We start from the raw sequence: 21,314 nt of genomic DNA, 5'->3' as shown, positions 1-21,314 counted from the left end.
AAAAGAGATCAATCATAGCAGCCAAGTGAATATGTTAAACATTTCTTAAATGAGATAACAAATCCTAAAGAGAGACAACCTTACTCACACTGTCATTAGCAGTTGAATTTGAATGTCAATTTAGTTTATCAGACCAGTAACATATGTCTTCTGACTACTGGGTTTCCCTGCACCAATATTCCCAAATTCCCTGCTTCAGATTTCCCAAATCCATCAAGTGTCCAATCCTGGATGGTGAGAACCAGAATACAGGTTAAGTATTACTCCGGGCCTCAAAATTTAATTTAAATGAAGTTGATAGACTACCTAAACAAAACTTATATTTGCCCGCTTAGTAACATTAAAGGTGAAGAAATGGGAGTGGATTAATTGAATTAAAATGCAGATTGACAATTTTGTCACAGAATGAAAGAACATTCTCAAGAGGGTTGAACAACCTTGGCTTGTTCCCCTTGTCTTTAATGCAGGACGGTTGGGAAGAAGAACTGAATCCTGAAATAACAAGTGAAGCCATCAAACCTTCACAGTAAACTCCTTTCTCAGGCACAAAAGATCGGTAGTCTAAGCACTGGACGAGTATCAGATAACTGAATGCAATTTAATGCAATTACTCCTTTCTGTTTGTACCTACTAACATTGTGGGTGCATTGACCCTTTTTACAGTACAAACTAGGGAATACATACCTAATTGTACTTTGGTCAATTGCTTATTCTTTGTATGTGAATTGACAGCAATTTTCAACAGATTATTATTTAAAATTAGAGATTTTCCCAACTGAACTCAATTCTATCCTCTCCTAAAGTAACTACAGAGGTCAGTGTCCCAGTGCCAAGTCACCTTTTATTTACACATGTACTGTACATGGACTCTGACGAGGTATCTCCAAGCCAATCCCAAGAATAAGGAGAATCCGTGAGAATCCTCTCTGAAGAAGAGTCTAGGCCCGAAACGTCAGCTTTTGTGCTCCTGAGATGCTGCTTGGCCTGCTGTGTTCATCCAGCTTCACACTTTATTATCTTGGATTCTCCAGCATCTGCAGTTCCCATTATCACAGAATCCGTGAGACTCCTGCTTATATCTGTCAGCCAGGACTCTTTAGTTCCAGCCACTACATCAGCAATGTTTATTTATGTTCATTCTCTAGGATCACTCACTGGTGATCAAGTCTGAATTTCTTGTCTGATTTTACCCCTTCCTAGCCCAATGAGCCCAGAGAAAATTGAGGACAATTCACCTGCAGACAGGGAATAGAAATATCACATTCCTGGTGTAATTAGCCAAAACCAATTACAGAGGCTGTGTCAATATAAATACCATATTTTATCCAGCTGCAATAGACCATATGCGTGCTCAACAAGGGTGACCTGCTCTGAGATCTATTGTAATGCCACCCTGCTCCAGCAGTAAGCAGCACATGACAGCATTTAGGAGTGCTTCCTCCACTCTTTTCACTCCCAGCATTCAGAGGGGTTCCTGCCCATTTTCTTAGCAGCATGCGGGAATTGGCACATCACTAAACACTGGTTAACCAGTCTGCTCTACACTGAAATAAAAGACAGAAAATGCTGCAGAGATGTTTATTTGATGAGGAGTCATTGCTGAGAAATGTTAACTTTGTTTGTCTTTCCATAGATGTTATCAGTCCTGCTGAGTCTGCCCATCACCTTCTGGCCTTATTTCAAATCTTCAGCACTGACTATACTTTAAATCACAGACTCATCTGTTTACAGCACAAAAGGAAACCATTTGGCTCACTTTTTTGTGTTAGTCAACGAAGATCTGACTGCACCAATTCTATTTTCCATAAGACTATAAGATACAAGAGCGGAATTAGGCCATTCGGCCTACCTATTCTTGTCTGCCATTCAATCATGGCTAATATGTTTCTCAGCTCCATTCTTTGGCCTTCTCCCTGTAGCCTTTGAATGCTTCACTAATCAAGAATGTATCGATCTCTCCCCTTCACAGGTTCATCATCCTCTGGCCGGAGAAATTCCTCCTCATGTCAGTCATGAAGGGTCGTCCTTTCACTCTGAGGCTGTGCCCTCGGGTCCTCATCTCTCCTATTTGTGGAAACTTCTAAATTCACTCTATTCAGGCCTCTCGATATTACGTAAGTTACTTGAGTTATCTGGTTGTCCTTCATCCTTCCAGCAACACTGACCCAGAGTCCTCAGCTGCTCCTTATATGACAAGTTCTTCATCTTTGGGATCATTACTGTAAACCTCCTTTGGACTCCCTCCAATGCCAGCACATCCTCACTCAGATACAGAACACAAAATATCTCTTAATATTCCAAATGGAATCTGACCAGAACTTTATACAGCCTTGGCAGTACATCTCTGCTCTTGGACTGTCGCTCTTTTGCAATGATGCCAACACTGCATCTGCCCTCCTAACTGCCAAGTGAACCTGTATGTTAACCTTAACAGAATCCTGAATTAGGACTTGCAAGTCCCTTTGTGCTTCAAATTTCTGAAGCCTTTCCTTATTTAGAAAGTAGTCTACACCTCTATTCTTCCCACCAAAGTGCATAATCTCATACAGTCGCACATTGTATTCCATCTGCCACTTTTTTTGCCCACTCGCTTAGCCTGTCCAAGTCCTTCTCCAGCCTGCTCGCTTCCTGATCACCAGCTGTCCCCCCACCTATTCAACCTCTTGGCCTGTAATCCTGGAGGCAATGCAACGTACGTGAATATCTAAATAATGTTTAAATCTTAAAAGAGCTGCTGACTCAGTCTTTTCAGGCAGAGTTCCAGACTCTAGTCACCATCTTGAGTGAAAACAATTCTCCTCAACTCTCCTCTTAGCCTTCTATCTCTTACCTTAAATCTCTGCCCCCTGCTTATTCACCCTTCTACTAATGGAAGAAAATGCCTTCCTATCCATGCTACCTATTCTAAGAATCCTGAATTCCTCAGTGAAGTTGCTATTAAAACGGAAGAATTGTTGCTCATCTTAAAAATTATTAAGGTTGATAAGACCCCAGGTCCCGACGGGATCTACCGCAGAACACTGAGGGAGGCAAGAGAACAAATTGCTGGAGCCTTGACAGTCATCTTTGCATCCACTTTGGCTACAGGTGAGGTCTCAAAAGACGAGGGAATAGCCAATGTTGTCCCATTGTTTAAGGATTGCATGGATAATCCAGGAAATTACAGGCCTGTGAGCCTCACACTAGTTGCAGGGAAATTATTGGAAAAGATTCTCAGGGACAAGGTCAATATGCACTGAGAAGCAAATGGACTCATTAGCGACAGCACGATTTTGTTTGGGGGAGGTCATGCCACACTAACTTGATTGACTTTTTTGAAGAGGTGGCGAAGATGACTGATGATGGAAAAGTGGTTGATGTTGTCTAAATGAACTTCAGTAAAGCCTTTGACAAGGTCCTTCACGGCAGATTTGATTTGATTTGATTTATTATCACATGTACCTAAGTACAGTAAAAAGCTTTGTTTGTGAACAGTACAGACAGATCACAGTAAGCAAAGACATGCAGATCATGGGTGGGAAAAAAAGACTTGGACAGTGTAAGGCATACAGATTACACTGCACAGGACATGCACTAGGCAACATGGTACAAATGGTGAAGTCACATGGTATCAAGGGTGAGCTGGCAAGATGTATACAGAACTGGCTTAGTCATTCTTTTATTATCCCTTAATTCCTCTATTGTTAAAAAAAAACTACCTTAGCTTTAAAAATGTTTACTCAAGTAGCGTCAACTACTTCACTGGGCAAGGAATTTCATAGATTAACAACCCTCTGCGTGAAGAAGTTTCTTCTCAATTCAGTCCTAAATCTGCTCCCTCTAATCTTGAGGCTATGCCCTCTTGGCCTAGCTTCACCTGCCAGTGGAAACATTCTCTCTACTTCTATCTTGCCTATTCCCTTCACAATTTTAAATGTTTCTATAAGATCCCCCTCAATCTTCTGAATTCCAATGAATGCAATCTCAATCTACTCAGTCTCTACTCATAAACCAACCTGCTCAAATCCGGAATCAACCTAGTGAGCCTCCTCTGCATCCTCTCCAGTGCCAGTATATCCTTTCTCAAGTAAGGAGACCAAAACTGCACACAGTACTCCAGGCGTGGCCTCACCAGCATCTTGTACAGCTGCAACATAAACTCTCTGCTTTTAAACTCAATCCCTTTCGCAATGAAGGACAAAATTCCATTTGCCTTCCTAATTACTTGATGTATCTGCAGACCAACCTTCTGTGATTCATGCACAAGGATACCCAGGTCCCTTGCATAGCAGCATGCTGCAACTTTTTACCATTCAAGTAATAATCCCTTTCACTATTACTCCTACTAAAATGTATGAGTTCACATTTATTTACATTGTATTCCATCTGCCAGACCTTTGCCCACTCACTCAATGTATCTATGTTCCTCTGCAAAGTTTCACTGTCCTCTGCACACATTGCTCTGCCACTGATCTTAGTGTCATCTGCAAACTTTGACACCCTACATGTAGTCCCCAACTGCAAATCATCCATATAAATTGTAAATATTTGCTGTCCCAACACCAATCCCTTAGTCACACCTCTAATCATTGATTGCCAGGCAGAATAGCACTCACTTATCCCCACTCTTTGCTTCCTGTTAGTCAACCAATCCTCTATCCATGCTCCACACTGTTGTGAATCTAATCTAATACTTTACCCCTAACGCCATGCATCCTTATCTTATGCAGTGGCCTCTTGTGCCGCACCTTGTCAAAGGCCTTTTGGAAATCTAGGTACACCACATCCACTGGCTCTCCAGTGTCCACCTGGCTCGTAATGTCTTCATAGAATTCCAAAAGATTTGTCAAGCATGACCTGCCCTTCATGTACCCATGCTGCGTTTGCCCAAGGGGGCAATTTCTACCAAGATGCCTTGCTATTTCTTCCTTGATAATAGACTCAAGTATCTTCCCCACTACAGAGGTTAAGCTAACTGGTCTATAGTTCCCTATCTTTTGTCTACCTCACTTTTTAAACAGTAGCTTCACATTTGCTGTTTTCCAGTCTGTTGGGATTGTCCCAGAGTCCAGCGAATTTTGGAAAAATACTGCCAGTGCACCTGCTATTTCTCCCATCATTTCTTTTAGTACCCTGTGATGCATTCCATCAATTCCAGGAGACTTATCAATCCTTAGCTCCATTAGCTTGCCCAACACTACCTCTTCCGTAATAATGATTGTTTCCAGGTCCTCACCTACCTTCGTCTCTTTGTCAATTACTGGCATATTATTAGTGCCTTCCACTATGAAGATCGATATAAAATCTGTTCAATGCCTCAGCCTTTTCATCATATCCCATAACTAAATTCCCCTTCTCATCCTCGAAAGGGGCAGTGTTTACTTTAGCCACTCTTTTTCGTTTTATATATTGATAGAAACTTTTGCTATCTGTCTTTACATTCTGTGCAAGTTTTTCTCATGTTCTATCTTACTTTTCTTTATAGCTGTTTTCGTGGCTTTCTGTTCACCTTTAAAGTATTTCCAATCTTCTAGTTTCATGCTGTTTTTGGCCACTTTGTATGCCTTCTCTTTCAATTTGATAGCCTCCCTTATTTCCTTAGAAACCCATGGCAGATTACCCGTTTTCTTACAGTCCTTCCTTTTCACTGGAATATACTTTTGCTGGGTATTTTGAAAAATTGCTTTGAAAGTTCTCCACTGCTAATCAACTGTCCCACCATAAAATATTTGTTTCCAGTCTACTTTAGCCAAGTCCTCCCTCATTCTATTGTAGTCCCCCTCGTTGAAGGACAGGGCCCCTGGTATTAGATTTTGTCTTCACACTCTCCATCTGTATTCTCAATTCAACCGTACTGTGATCACTCCTTCCAAGAGGATCCCTAACTATGAGGTCATTAATTATTCCTGTCTTATTACACAGGACCAGATCTCGGATAGCTTGCTCCCTCGTTCGTTCCATTACGTACTGTTCAAGAAAACTATCACGGATACACTCAACGAACTCCTCCTCAAGGCTACCCTGACCGAGCTGGTTCGACCAATCTGCATGTAGATTAAAATCCCCCATGATAATTGTCGTACCATTTTTACAGGCACTCGTTATTTCTTTGTTTATTTCCTGTCCCAATGTGATGTTATTATTTGGTGGCCTGTAGACTACGCTTATCAGTGATTTTCTCCTCTTAGAATATCTAATTTCCTCCCAAATGGATACAATCTCATTCTCCATAGAACCTATCTCATCTCTCAGCACCGCCCTGATGTCGTCCTTGAATATCAGAGCTACACCACCTCCCTTACCTTCCTGTCCATCCTTCCAAATAGTCTGGTACCCCTGGATATTTAACTCCCAGTCGTGACCATCCTGTAACCATGTCTCTGTAACGGCTACCAAATCATATTCATTCACGATCATTTGTGTTGTTAACTCATCAACCTTGTTACGAATGCTATGAGCATTCAGGTAAAGTGCCTTTATGCTAGCTTTCTTACCCTCATGATTTCCAACATCTCTAATGATATCTCCTGAGTTTTCCTTCCTTTTTGCTTTTTTCAGTGTCTGCTTTGAACTTAAACCCTCCTGCACACATGCTAACCTGCTGCCTACCTTTTTACTTATACTCCATGTCATTTTCCCTTTCCCTTCCCCCCAACTCACTAGTTTAAAGTCCTAGTGACCACCCTATTTATCCTTTGCGTTAGAACACTGGTTCTAGATCAGTTCAGGTGGAGACCGTCCCATTGGTACAGATCCCCCGGTTCCAAAACTGATGCCGACGCCCCATGAAATGGAATCCCTCTTTCCCACACCACTTCCTTAGCCACGTGTTTACTTCCCTAGTTTTCTTATTCCTGAGCCAATTTGCTCGTGGCTCAGGCAATAATCCAGAGATTATGACCCTCGAGGACCTGTTCCTTAATTTCGCTCCTAGTGCTTGATACTCCCCAAACCGGTCCTCCGTCCTAACCTTGTATATGTTGTTAGTCCCAACGTGGACCACAACAACTGGATCCTCCCCGTCCTGCTCCAATATCCTTTCAAGCCGGTACGGATCCTGTAAGTGAAGACAGTTTCAGTATGGAAGGGCAAGATGTATCAACGCAGGTTTGAACGGCCAAAGTACCAGTTCCTGTGCAGTATTGTTCTTTACTCTTTATATTTCCCTCACAATCCTGAACACCTCTATCAGGACCCCTCCCAACCTTTGCATCTCCAATGAAAACAACCCTAACCTATCCAATTTTTCCCTATAGTACAGGTTGTCCAGCCTAGGCAGCATCCTGATAAACTCCTCTGTACCCTCTTCTGTGCAATTACACCCTTCCTATAATGTGTTGATCAAAACTGAATGCAGTACTCCAGTTCTGGCCTTATCAGCAACTTATACAGCTCCTGTATAAGATCCTTGCTCTTATATTCTATGTATCTGTCTAATTAATATTACATATACCTTCTTAATCATCTTATCTACCTGCTGTGTTATCTTCAGGGGTCCGTGGATATGCAGAACAAGGTCCATACGATCTTAAATACTTTCCAGGTTGTGACCATTCATAGTGTTATCCTTTGCCTTGTTAGCCCTTCCCAAGTGCATTACCTCACACTTTTCTACACTGGCTGAATTCCAGTGCTGTGCCCAGCTGACCAGTTCATTGAAATCCTCCTGTAGTTTATGACTATTCCCCTCACTACATCCCACCCAATCAATTTTTGGGTCTTCCACGAACTTCTTAATTATACCTGGTATATTGAAATCCAACACATGAATATGTTGTAAGGCCTGTGTCTTTCTGTTATTGTGTTTTTTTTAAACTGTGGATTGAAATGCGGAAGACATGTTTTAAAAAATCTACCTTTGAAAGAGTGGCTGAATTCTTGAATGTGATACCCATTACAGGCAAAGTTTGCAGATGATTTGGAACCAAGGGTCTAATCAGATGTAGCATTTGCTGTCAACAAGTAGTTCATTTATAACTGGTCACTTGTCCATAGACCAATGACACAGATCTTTTTGCATGCTCTAACTACATGACTGGTTCTCAGGTTATTTAACAGTATGGAGCTGGGAGCAGGTTACAGACATAGAGCTAAGCTTTAATTCTTGGGATTTCTCTGAACTCTTCAGTCAAACTTCCCTGTAAATCTGAGGAAATCCAGTTTATCTTTGCTATAACAGTTGTTGTAAGCTGTGAATTTTAACTGAAAAGTCAGAAACTTGCTTTAAGTCTGTCAGCCATTTTGTGCCCTCACTAACTGGTTAAAACAATTGAAGAAAAATTACTGAAATAAAGTGCTGGCTAGCGAAAGAAGCATAAACATATCTCGACACAGTACCTTGGAACAAAGATGACTGAACTGTTTTTCCCATTTCCCCTCTACACATAACTCATTGAACACTGTCTATGTGTAAACAGAATTTTGTAAGGGGATTAAAGTTTTAATTTATAATGTCCTATGCCAATGTTTTACCTGTGGTTAGAAGCTAACTGCTTGTAATAAATTGATCCTAATTCAGTATAGAAACCTGGTCCATGCTTTCGATCAATCTGGGTCTGAAAGTCAGGTAAATTAGGAAACTCTGAATACTTTATAAAATCTTTACCTTTTATGATGACTGCGGGAATAGTGGGCGCTCAACTTCCTCTCTACCTCATCAGAATGTGATATAACACGAATGTTAAGCCGCATATCTTTCAGCCATGTTTCTATGATATCATACTCCAACATGCTTATCTGCGCCCTCAGCTTGTCTGACTTCTTCCTCAAGCTCCTTGCATTAAAACATATTCTATTTAGCCTTGCTACAGTTCATTCATACCATCATACAGAATCAGGCCTTTCAGATGAACTGGTGCACAGCAACCAGATTTTCTAAATTGAACGAGCCCCATTTGCCTGTATTTGCCCATAGCACACTATACCTTTCCTTTTCCATGTACCTATTTAAATGTCGTAATTGTACCAGCCTCTACCACTTCCTCAGGCAGCTCGTTCCAGACAGCATAACCCTTTGTTTAAAAAGGTTGCCCCCCGGGTCTCTTAAATCTTTCGTCTCTCACCTTAAACATATGCCCTCCAATTGTGTACTCCTCTACTCTGGGGAAAAGATCTTGGCTATTCACCCTATCCATGTCCCTCGTGGTTTTATAAATCTCTCAGGTCATTCCCTTAGCCTCCCATACTTCAGGGAAAAAGTTCCAGCCTCTGCTTTGCCCTACAACATCCTAGCGTTCTGCAAGTCCGGATCTTTCACTTTCACCCATCACACTGAAATTGACTCTCCCAATCCTGGGCTTTGTCCCCACCATTCTTCAGTTGCAGCTTACATTTAGAGGACTGCAAGTGCACAGAACACAGCTTGCGGTCAACACCATCAGTATCAGGCCCACCTGGTTGTCCAGTATCTCTCCAACGTCTCCACGTTCCCTTTAACCTCACTCTAGCCTGGTAGCCCATTTCCACCCATTTTCCTTTGGAGACTTACAAGAACGTGCTTTACCTGCAACTCTCCTCACTGTCACATTTGAACATTACACTTTACATTTTAATCATGGCCACTGTGCTCATCTATACTCTCTGTGGTCACTGCCAATAACTCAGCTTGTACCTGGAGACCCCTCATCACTGTGCTGTTGCCACCTTCACAAACACCTTTGTTTTGCTTCTCACCCACTCCGGGATAACTTTGACTCCCCTACAAATTTTGGTAGTGAGGCACCTATAGTTGCCTCCTTGCACTCATGATCGACATATGGATCCCCAAGACTACTTGGCTGAGTCCTCTGAATGATTTAACAATCACCCCTTCAGACATGACTGACCAGACCCTTGAACAATGGCTCTGTAGCTCCACAATTGATGATGCACTAATACCCTGACTGTTTGTCCTACAGGACGGACTGTTGCCCACTTCCCAGAATACAGGTGCACAGATCCCCTGACTGTCAGCATTCCCAGCTGGCAAATGATCATGACCAATCCTCTGGACCGTGTCCCTGATTGATGGAACTGGGACCTCTTGGTCTACAGTGCCCTCCCTCCCCTTGGCTAGATTGAGGATTAGGCCCCAGCCAGTTTCTAACATGGCCATTTGGTTGAATAAACGTGCAGTACAGTGTGTTTGCTGCAAAGGCAGAAATCACATAAAGTTGGTCCCTCTCAGGTACCTCCTCCACCACGAACAGATCCCCACTAACAAGAAGTCTGTTTTTATATCTTTGCAAAGGAGTATGTCAAAACGCCAGTACTGACAGACTTTCGTTCTGGCTGAATTGCTACCAGGAATAGTTTAGCAAGGCAGGGGAAGATGGAGTGCTGCAACATTTAGGTAGGCCCAAAATGATTGAGCAACAAGGGAGCAAATGAGTGGCCCTGAGGTACAGCTCAGGCCAATGCATAAAGCCGATATCTGTCTCTGTGCACAAAGCATCCTCACACCAGCCTTTCAATGCAAGTTGCTGATGCACCCTGCAATTTAAGTCTGTGCTTCCTATGCAGCCTGCAAGGGTATCAGAAATGGTCATGAAGGGTTTTTTTTATTCATTCATAGGATGTGGGAGTCACTGACCAGGCTAGCATTTATTGTCCATCCCTAATCAGCAGACAGCAGTTAACAGTCTAACACATTGCTGTGGGTCTGGATTTACAGAGTCCATCTGTTGAGACTAGTTGGTAGCAATTTTGGAAGTCGATACAGACAAGATGAGTTGAATAGCCTCCTTCTGCATTGTAAGATTCTATGATTCTATATGTGGGCCAGGCCAGGTAAGGATGGCAGTTTATTTCCCTAAAGGACACGGTGAACTAGATGGAATCTTCCAACAATCAACAACAATTTCATGGTCATTGTTAAAAATTCCAGATTTATACTGAATTCAAATTCCACCAACTTTCATAGAACATTTAACAATACAGCGCAGAACAGGGCCTTTGGCCCTCGATGTTGCGCCGACCTGTGAACTAATCTAAGGCCCTCCCCCTACACTATCCCATCATCATCCATCTGCTTATCCAAGGACTGTTTAAATGCCCCTAATGTGGCTGAGTTAACGACATTGGCAGGCAGGGCGCTCCACGCCCTTAACACTCTCTGAGTAAAGAACCTGCCTCTGACATCTGTCTTAAATCTATCACCCCTCAATTTACAGCTATGCCCCCTTGTACAAGCTGAAGTCATCATTCTTGGAAAAAGACTCCCACTGTCCACCCTATCTAATCCTCTGAGCATCTTGTATGTCTCTATTAAACCCCCTCTTAGCCTCCTTCTCTCCAATGAGAACAGACCCAAGTCCCTCAGCCTTTCTTCATAGGGCCAGCACTCCAGACCAGGCAACATCCTGGTAAATCTCCTCTGCACCTTTTCCAATGCTTCCACATCCTTCCTGTAATGGGGCGTCCAGAACTGCACGCAATATTCCAAATGAGGCTGCACTAATGTTTTGTACAGTTGCAGCATGACATCACGGCTCCGGAACTCAATCCCTCTACCAATAAAACCTAACACACCGTAAGCCTTCTTGACAGCACTATCAACCTGGATGGCAACTTTCAGGGATCTATGTACATGGACACCAAGATCCCTCTGCACATCCACACTACCAAGAATCTTTCCATTGACCCGGTATTCTGCCTTCCTATTATTCTTCCCAAAGTGAATCACCTCACATTTATCTGTATTAAACTCCATTTGCCACCTTTCAGCCCAGTTCTGCAGTTTATCCAAGTCTCCCTGCAACCTGCAACATTCTTCCACACTGCCCACCACTCCACCGACTTTAGTGTCATCTGCAAACTTACTAACCCATCCACCAATGCCTGCGTCCAAGTCACTTATAAAAATGACAAACAGCAGTGGTCCCAAAACAGGTCCTTGAGGCACACCACTAGTGACCTGACTCCAGGCTGAATATTTTCCATCAACCACCTCTCATTGCCTTCTTACAGAAAGCCAGTTTCTAATCCAAACTGCTAAATCTCCCTCAATCCTGTGCCTCTGTATTTTCTCCAATAGCCTACCATGTGGAACCTTATCAAAGGCTTTACTGAAGTCCATGTACACCACGTCAACTGCCCTTCCCTCATCCACATGCTTGGTCACCTTCTCAAAAAACTCATTGAGGTTTGTGAGACACGACCTGCCCTTTACAAATCCATGTTGACTATCTCCAATCGAAGTGTTGCTTGCTAGATGATTATAAATCCTATCTCTTACAATCCTTTCCAAAACTTTTCCTACAACAGACGTAAGGCTCACAGGTCTATAATTACCTGGGTCATCCCTACTGCCCATCTTGAACAAGAGCACAACATTTGCAATCCTCCAGTCGTCTGGTACAAAACCTGTAGATAATGAGGACTCAAAGATCAAGGCCAAAGCCTCCGCCACCTCCTCCCTAGCTTCCCAGACAATCCTCAGAAAAATCCCATCCGGCCCAGGGGATTGATCTACCTTCACACCTTCTGGAATTGATAACACTTCCTCCTTACTAACTTTAATCCTTTCAATTCTAGTGACCCGTAACTCAGTAATCTCCTCTACAATGTTCTCCTGTTCCGCAGTGAAAAGAGATGAGAAATAATCATTTAGCACCTCTCTGATTTCCACCAGGTCCACACACAACTTCCTACTTCTGTCTGTGACTGGCCCTATTCCTACCCTAGTCATCCTCTTATTCCTCACATACCTATAGAAAGCTTTAGGGTTCTCCTTTATTCTACCTGCTAATGTCTGCTCATGTCCCCTCCTTGCTCTTCTTAACTGTCTCTTTAAATCCTTCCTAGTTAATCTGTAACTCTCCATCGCCTCATCTGAACCATCTCGTCTCAACGGCACATGAGCCTCCCTCTTCCGCTTAACAAGAGATACAATTTCATTCATAAACCACGGTTCCCTTACCTTATCACTTCCTCCCTGCCTGACAGGGACATACCTATCAACGACACACAATATCTGTTCCTTAAACCAGTTCCACATTTCGATTGTTCCCAGCCCCTGCATTTTGCTAACCCATTCTATGCCTCCTAAGTCTTGCCTAATCGCATTATAATTGCCCTTCCCCCGTCTATAACTCTTGCATGTTCCTATCCCTTTCCACTGCTAAAGTAAACATAACCAAATTATGGTCATTCTCTCCAAAGTGCTCGCCTCCCCTCTTGTCGGCCCTTCGACATACTGAGTCAGGAAACCCTCCTGCACACATTGGACAAAAACTGATCCATCCGATGTACTAGAGTTATAGCATTTCCAGTCAATGTTAGGGAAGTTAAAGTCTCCCACGATGACCACCCTGCTCCTTTCACTCCTGCCCAGAATAGTTTTGCCAATCCTCTCCTCCACATCCCTGGAACTTTGCGGAGGCCTATAAAAAACTCCCGGCAGTGTTACTTCTCCTCTCCTGTTTCTGACCTCAGCCCATACCACGTCAGTAGACGAGTCCTCATCAAAAGTTCTTTCAGCCACCGTTATACTGTCCTTGACTAACAAAGCCACACCTCCCCCTCTTTTACCACCTTCCTTGACCTTAATGAAAGATTTAAACCCTGGAACCTGCAACATCCATTCCTGACCCTGCTCTACCCATGTCTCTGAAATGGCCACAACATCAAAGTCCCAGGTACCTATCCATGCTGCAAGCTCACCTACGTTATTCAGGATACCATGGCAGCTTTTGAACCCAAGTCCACAGAACATTCCCTTGCTTTCTGGATTAATAACCCAGCAATAATAGCTCTCGGCCATTGCCTTCCCTAGGTGAGCAAATCTCAGATGGCAATTTCCACACAAGAGGTGAGTGTGGCTGACACCTGTGGATCATGCCCTGAGATGCTATTTGATAATCACATGGGGGTTCCATGAGGTGAAGTTCCCAGGTACCCACTCTGACTTCCATGTTGAGAATTCTCCACGCCTAACTTGTTCAGCACATTAACAAAGATAAAGAGTTGAATATTGATGAAGCACGTTGAATAAATCAGGCATTTAACAAGCTAGAATCCCACTTCATGGGCAACTCACCGCTGCCTAGCGCAAAGCATATTTACTTTTGAAAACATAAAAGATGTGGTTGGATACTCCCAACATTGAAATATGCCTCAATGAACTTCTCGCTCCATTCTGTTGCAAATCCAACCTCAAATGTACCAATGATTACTATTGCTGCTCTTTTTCTTTTTATGATTTTGAAGATCCATGAAAATGTAGAACTCCCTACCACCTGTATTTAAAGTAAATAGTCCAGAATTAATTAAGTGCAAACTAAATAAGCCAATGTAAGACAAGGAAGATGAAATATGAGCTGTTAGGACGAGATGAACATAGAGGGGAGGAACCTAACATGGAGCATGTACAATTAAAAGGGGTTTGAAGAGAGGCTGAATGGCCTGTTTCTGTCCTGTGTACTCAATGCAACTACATGTATTACATTTCCTCAGGTGAAATTTGATTTGTTGGATTTCTCAATGTTGTTAAAATAAAACACCATTCCAAAGAGGTTTGTAACCTACCAAGATACAGTAATAGTATCCAATGATTGCAGAGAAAGCATAACATAATAGATCCTGGACTGAGCAACAATGATTGCATTGAGTAAATAATCAGTACAGAATGAAAACCTGAGGGCAACTGAAGAAATTCTAATCAATTTTGCCTCAATCCCTCTTCACAACATACAATATCTGATAATCATCCTGATGCATTCTGATCTGAAAATTACTGAAAAGCAGTTTAAATAACTCTTGGCTGCATCTAAGCTAGCTCCTGGAGACAAAAAGCTCTATTCCAAAATACAAATCAGTAAAATATCTGTGCAGTGATTTCCCAAACTTAATGAAAAAAATTGCTGAATATACAGATTTCAACTGTAAGCAGGATATTAATTAATTTTCTATTCGCTCAAGATAGTAGCATTCAGTTGATTAACTTTGGTATTCTGAGGTAGGTTTTATACATCTTCAAAAGTCAAAATTATTACAAGCAAACAATTGGGCCAGAGTACAGGTGAGAAGTTATTCCTAATTCTATACAACAATAGAACAAGGAGTAAAAATATTTACTTCTAAAAATACATGTATTTACCCCTCAATGTTCGAAACATACTTAGTCATCAAATCAGTATTGTTATCCAAACAAATGCTGCCAATACAAAAGCTCCAGCCATTACTGTTTCAAATTGAACAGCAAGATGAGAATACCAACCTTTAGACGTGTTGGCTGTTCAGAGCATGATCCCGCACTCTGGGTTAGTTCATTGCTAACCACTTGAGAGTACTTAGCAAATTCTATCTGAACCCTGAATTCAGTAGCACCAGCTGACTGCATACAATATGACAAGCTGAGCTGTCTTTGCTTTGCTCATAGGAAAAAAAAGACAATGAATGGTTGTATTAAAACACATTTATAACTTTGTAATGATTCATTGATACGTACTTATTATACCCTGTGGCAAAATACTGCTGTCATGAGTAACTACTGTAGAGTGAATGACTGGAGTTATTCAAGAGGAGCTACACATTCCAAGTGGATTTGAGGTGGCAAAGGGAAAGGCATATGTCAGCCCTGTGTCCAGAGCAACACTCACAATTGGGACTAACTAGTCTGTTACACTCTATTATTTTGTCAGTGGTTAGCATTATCACCTTTTCAGTATGCAGGTTGTTTGTTCGACTCCCATTCCAGTACATGAGCATGGAAATGAAAGCTAACACTCCAACAGAACCTCACTAGCAGTAGTATCTGAGATAATGGGAACTGCAGATGCTGGAGAATCCAAGACAATAAAGTGTGAAGCTGGATGAACACAGCAGGCCAAGCAGCATCTCAGGAGCACAAAAGCTGACGTTTCGGGCCTAGACCCTTCATCAGAGATGAAGGGTCTTGGCCCGAAATGTCAGCTTTTGTGCTCCTGAGATGCTGCTTGGCCTGCTGTGTTCATCCAGCCCCACATTTTATTATCTCACTAGCAGCAGTGCTGTGTTTTGAGTCAGACATTAAAATGGGGCCCACTTGTCTTTTCAGGTAGATTTAAGATCCTGTAATGATTTCTCATCCCTCAATCAACAGAGTATCTGCTCATTATCACTACTGTTTTTGGAGTTGGTTGTACACAAATTTGGCAGCTGTGTTTACTAAATTACAACAGTGACTTCAAAAGAATTTCAGTGGATGCATAGCACTTTAAGTTGGTTGCGAATGGCAAGAAATAAATGTAAGTCTTTCTTTCAACATTTAATTTCAACATTGCCCGTAAATGGGACCCTTGACACCCCAACAACACTTACCACATGCTTGTTTGAAAATGGGGTCTACACAACCTTCTCATGCTTCTTTACAAGGGCTGAGAATTTGTCAGCTACTACCTGACCAACAGTTTTTTGGGAATTATTTTCAGGGATTATACAAAGTCATGCAACAGTTTTAGCATGGAACAAAAACACAGCTTCTTGGGAATCTGTAGTAATATGTGATCTACTCTCGTGACTGAACAGCAACAGTCTTTACTGAGTATTGCCTAACACAGAGGATGGGGAAAGAGGACATCTTATCCGGAGAGAGAGAGAAATGTAAGAAAACACTTTCAACATTTACTCCCATCACTATTCATGCACTGTTGCAGTAGCGTGTACCATCTGTGAGATTTTCTTCAGTAACACGTCAGTGGCCCTTACATAACATATTCCAAACCCACAAACTTAACCAAGAAGCACAAGAGCTGCAAAAGCACGGGACCATCATCACCTGTGGGCCTTCTTCTAAGCCACAGACCAAGCTGACTGTGTTTTTTTTATATTCATTCCAGGGGATATGCATTTTGTTGGCTGCATCAGCATTTATTCACTACCTCAAAGGCCCTTGGAGAAGAAAATAAGGAATTGGAAACATACCACTGTGCTTTCACTGGGTCAAAGTCGTGAAACTCCCTTCCTAATGACACTGTGGGTATTTCTGCAGCCCAAGGACTGCAGCAGAAGGCAACTCATCACCTTCTCCAGAACACTTTGGGATGGGCAGAAAATGATAACCCAGCCAGAGGTATCCGCATCCCAAGTATAAATACAGCAGCTTTTTACATTAAAAACATGATTCATAATGCCAACCTGTAATCATTAGACAACCCACGTGGGACATGCGTGTCATTTGCTGGACCAGGATTTGCTGCCCATCTGCAATGCCCTAGAGAAGAAGGTGATGGTGAGCTGCCTTCTACTGCAGACCTTGAAGTGCAGAATGGCCCAGGGACATTAAGAATTAACTCATTGCTATGGGCCTGGAGTTACATTTAGATTAGACCAGACCAGATAAGGAAGGCAGTTAGCCTCCCTAAAGGACATTAGAGAACCAGATGAGCTTTTAGAATAAGCAATAATGGTTAAATGGTTACCATTAAGTTAGCTCTCAACTCCAGATTTTTTGCTGAATTTGAATTTCACAATCTAACATGGTTGGATTTGAAGCAAAGGCCTTAGTCAGCCAGGATGGAGCTGAAGAAAGGACTTAGGTTAGTTATAAGGGGGCATGAGAAAACCTTGGCAGATAGGATCAAGGAAACCCCAAGGCTTTTTATATGCAAGTGAGGAATAAGAGAATGATCAGAAAAAGGGTAGAACTGATCAAGGATTGGAAAGGGAATTTGTGTGCAGAGCCTAAAGAGACAGGATAAGTCCTTAATGAATATTTTTCTTCGGTATTCACAACTGAGAGGGGCCCAGTTGTAGGGGTGGACAGTGTGAAACAGGCTGGTAGACTAAAGGAGGTGGATGTTAGTAAGGAAGATGTACTAGGAATTTTGAGGAACTTCAAGATGGATAAATCCCTTGGGCCTGATGGGATTTATCCAAGGATTCTATGGGAAGTGAGCGAAGAGATCATAGGGCCTTTGGCGATGATCTTTTCATACTCACTGTCTATGGGTAGAGTGCTGGAAGATTGGAGAGAGGCAAACGTCAATCCCTTGTTCAAAAGAGGGAAGAGGGATAACCCCGGAAATTACAGGCCAGTTAGTCTTACATCAGTGGTGGGCAAATTGTTGGAAAGGGGTCTGAGAGATAGGATTTATGATCATTTGGAAAGGCACAGTTTAATTTGTGATAGTCAGCATGGATTTGAGAGGGGTAGATCATGCCTCACAAACCGTATTGAATTATTTGAAGAGGTGACCAAACACGTGGATGAAGGTGGAGCAGTGGATGTGGTGTACATGAATTTAAGTAAGGCGTTTGATAAGGTTCCCATTGGTAGGCTCATGCAGAAAGTAAGGAGGCATGGAATAGGGGGAAATGTGGCAGAATTGGCTGACCCTTAGAAGACAAAGGGTGGTAGTGGATGGAAAATATTCAACATGGTGCTCAGCTACGAGTGGTGTACCACAAGGATCAGTTCTGGGTCCTCTTCTATTCGTGATTTTGTAAATTATTTGGATGTAGGAGTGGAAGGGTGGATTTGTAAGTTCGCGGACGATATGAAGGTGGGTCAAGTTGTGGATAGTGCAGAGGACTGCTCTAGGGTACAAAGGGACATCGACAGGACGCAGAGCTGGGCTGAGCAGTGGCAGATGAAGTTTAACTCTGAAAAGTGTGAGGTGATTCATTTTGGAAGGACAAATTTGAAAGCAGAATACAGGGTTAATGGAAATATTCTTGGCAGTGTGGAGGAGCAAAGGGATCTCAGGGTTCATGTCCACAGTTCCCTGAAAGCTGCCACCCAAGTGGATAGAGTTGTTAAGAAGGCGTATGGTGTGCTAGCTTTCATTAATTGAGGGATTGAGTTCAAGTGCCGTGCTCCAGCTATACAAAATACTGATTATTCCATATCTGGAGTGTGCCATCCAATTCTGGTCCCCTCATTACAGGAAAGATGTGGAAGTGTTAGAAAAGGTGCAGATGAGATTTACCAGGATGTTGCCTGGAATGGAGGAAAAGAGCTAGGGCTTTTCTCTTTAGAATGAAGAAGGATGAGGCGATGACTTGATAGAGGTGTAGAGAATGATCAGAGGTATAGATAGAGTGGGCAGCCAGAGACGTTTTCCTAGGGTAGAGATAGCTATTACAAGAGGGCATAGTTTTAAAGTGAGTGGGGGTAGATATAGGGGAGACAGCAGAGGTAGGTTCTTTACCTCTGTAAAGAGTAGTCAGGATGTGGAATGATTGCTGGTGAAGGTAATGGAGTTGGCCTCATTAGGGGTATTTAGATAGGCATTTGGATGATAGTATAAGGTAGGGGTGGAGGTTGGATAGACCTTAGGTTTAGGGTAAAGGTTCAGCACAACATCGTGGGCCAAAGGGCCTGTACCGTGCTGTACTGCTCTATTTTCTATATTCTATGCTGTAAAGATTCTCTGAACTACTTGCAATGCATTTCATCCTTCCTTAAGGAAATATTGTATAGTACTTCAATATAGTCTCACCAATGCCTGAGTATCTGAAACATAATCTCGCTGCTTTTGTATTCAACTCCCCTCACAGTATATAACAAAATTCTACTAGAAGGTGTCATTAACCATTCTATCGTGCAGCACCTGCTCAGTGACACCCAGTCTGGATTCTGCCAAGGCCAGTCAGATCCTGAACTCATTACAGCCTTGGTTTAAACGGAGCGCAGTGGAGGCCAGGATGTTAAATGTCTTCAAGGCAGAGATTGATAAATTCTTGATCTCACAAGGAATTAAGGGCTATGGGGAGAGTGCGAGTAAGCAGAGTTGAAATGCCCATCAACCATGATTAAATAGCAGAGGGGACTCGATGGGCTGAATGGCCTTACTTCCACTCCTATGTCTTATGGTCTAAACAGGGACAAAACAGGAGGACTTCATGGGAGAGATGACAGCAACTGTCCTTGACATCAAAGCTGCATTTGACACAGTGTGGCATAAAGACCTTATCTGTTTATTTTTCTGTATTTACCATTGTGGCTGAAATGTGAAAAGAACCGTTTTAAAAGATAAGGATTGTTGCACTTCTTAAAGCAACTATCCTGACACTTATTCTAAATACTGTTTATACAGCTGCTTTTCAAGCAATAGTGGATTCTTAGGAGCTGGAACTAAGGGGACAACAATTGGAGCTTTGGCTGGCAACAAGTAGTTGACTGTTGACCTGTGATTAATTATTAATGACAAAGGCCTTCTCGGCCTGCCAACAAATGTGTGATTGGCTCCCAGGTAGCAGAACACCTTGGGGATGTGAATGTCTGAAACAATTGGATCTCTATGAAGGCAAGAGTTTCTATTTTTCTCTGCAGTTTGAAGCATCAAGTCTGAAAATAGCCAGATTATTTCCCCTCTCCAATGGCTTTAATCTGTGACTATTAATTAAAATGTCAAAAACTTTCAATAAAAGCAAACTTGCAAACAGGTCACTGGTATTGAGGTCGAAGGGAGCTGTCCAGAGTTTCATATGAACTGTACCGGGATCAATGCCTTAACAAATCCAAAAACTATGGCTAAAGAGAGGATTTAAACTAATTTGGAGTGTGTGTGGCGGGGGGGGCGGAGCGGAAATATGGTGGCAGGGGGAGGATGATCCGAGAGGAAAACCTAAGCTTACAAAGCAAGACGATATGGCAACAGTACAGGGTAGCTATTTAGATACTGATATCCATAGTGAGGCAGGAAGGGACAGGGTACAGTGACATCAAAAAACAAAAGTAAATATGATCAAAGGAGGACTAAATAGTAATCGTGAAAATTAGTGGCTCTTTACTTGAATTTGTGTAGTATTTCGAACATAACAAATCAACTAATGGGGCAAGGACATGTTAACAGGTATGATCTTAGAGTCTTTACAAAGACATGGTTACATGGAGATTGAAGTCTGGATGTAAACATTCAAAGGTATCTGACTTTTTGAAAAGACATGCAGGATGGAAAGGTTGATGGGATAGCAATGTTAGTACAGGATGGAATACGTATGAGATCAAGAAATGATCCTAGATCAGAAGATGGAGCATCTAACTGGATGAGTGAAGAAATAAAAAGAGAAAGGAATCACTGCTAGGAGTAGTGTTAGGCTCTTTAATTGTTGTTATAAAGTGGGACAAGGAATAAGTCAGGAGATAATGAGGGCATGTAACTAAGGTGGTATATTAATTATGGTGGCCTTTAATCTTCACATAGACTGGGATAGTCAGATTAGAGAGATTAGATTACAAGGAACAATTCATTACGTGCATTCAGGATAGTTTCCGGGAGCAACATGTTATGGATCCAACCAGGGAACAGGCTATTTTAGACCTGCTATGGCATAATGAGACAAGTTTAATGCATGATGTTAGAATATAAGACCCCTGAGCAAACAGTAACCATAAAATGGTAGAATTTAGCTTTCATAAAATCATAGAAATG

General features: G+C 42.2%; 1 protein-coding gene across 6 annotated transcripts in view; it reads right to left on the bottom strand.

The window, feature by feature from the left end:
• Nucleotides 1-21,314, bottom strand: part of LOC125456760 (homeobox protein PKNOX1) — a 138,747-nt gene that overhangs the window by 96,109 nt on the left and 21,324 nt on the right. For 2 of the 6 annotated variants that reach the window (XM_059650057.1, XM_059650056.1), the window contains exon 3: nt 6,950-7,036. The exons of 3 other annotated variants lie outside the window; for them this stretch is intronic. In XM_059650057.1, the coding sequence (XP_059506040.1) occupies nt 6,950-7,036 (87 nt within the window). Of the gene's footprint in view, nt 1-88; nt 189-6,949; nt 7,037-21,314 lie in introns of those variants that run through there. One more of the 6 variants, XM_059650061.1, reaches the window with a different exon arrangement.

Source organism: Stegostoma tigrinum, chromosome 12, assembly GCF_030684315.1.
Source record: "Stegostoma tigrinum isolate sSteTig4 chromosome 12, sSteTig4.hap1, whole genome shotgun sequence".
NCBI classification, from domain to species: Eukaryota; Metazoa; Chordata; class Chondrichthyes; order Orectolobiformes; family Stegostomatidae; genus Stegostoma; species Stegostoma tigrinum.
This window is presented reverse-complemented; position numbering and strand designations above follow the sequence as displayed.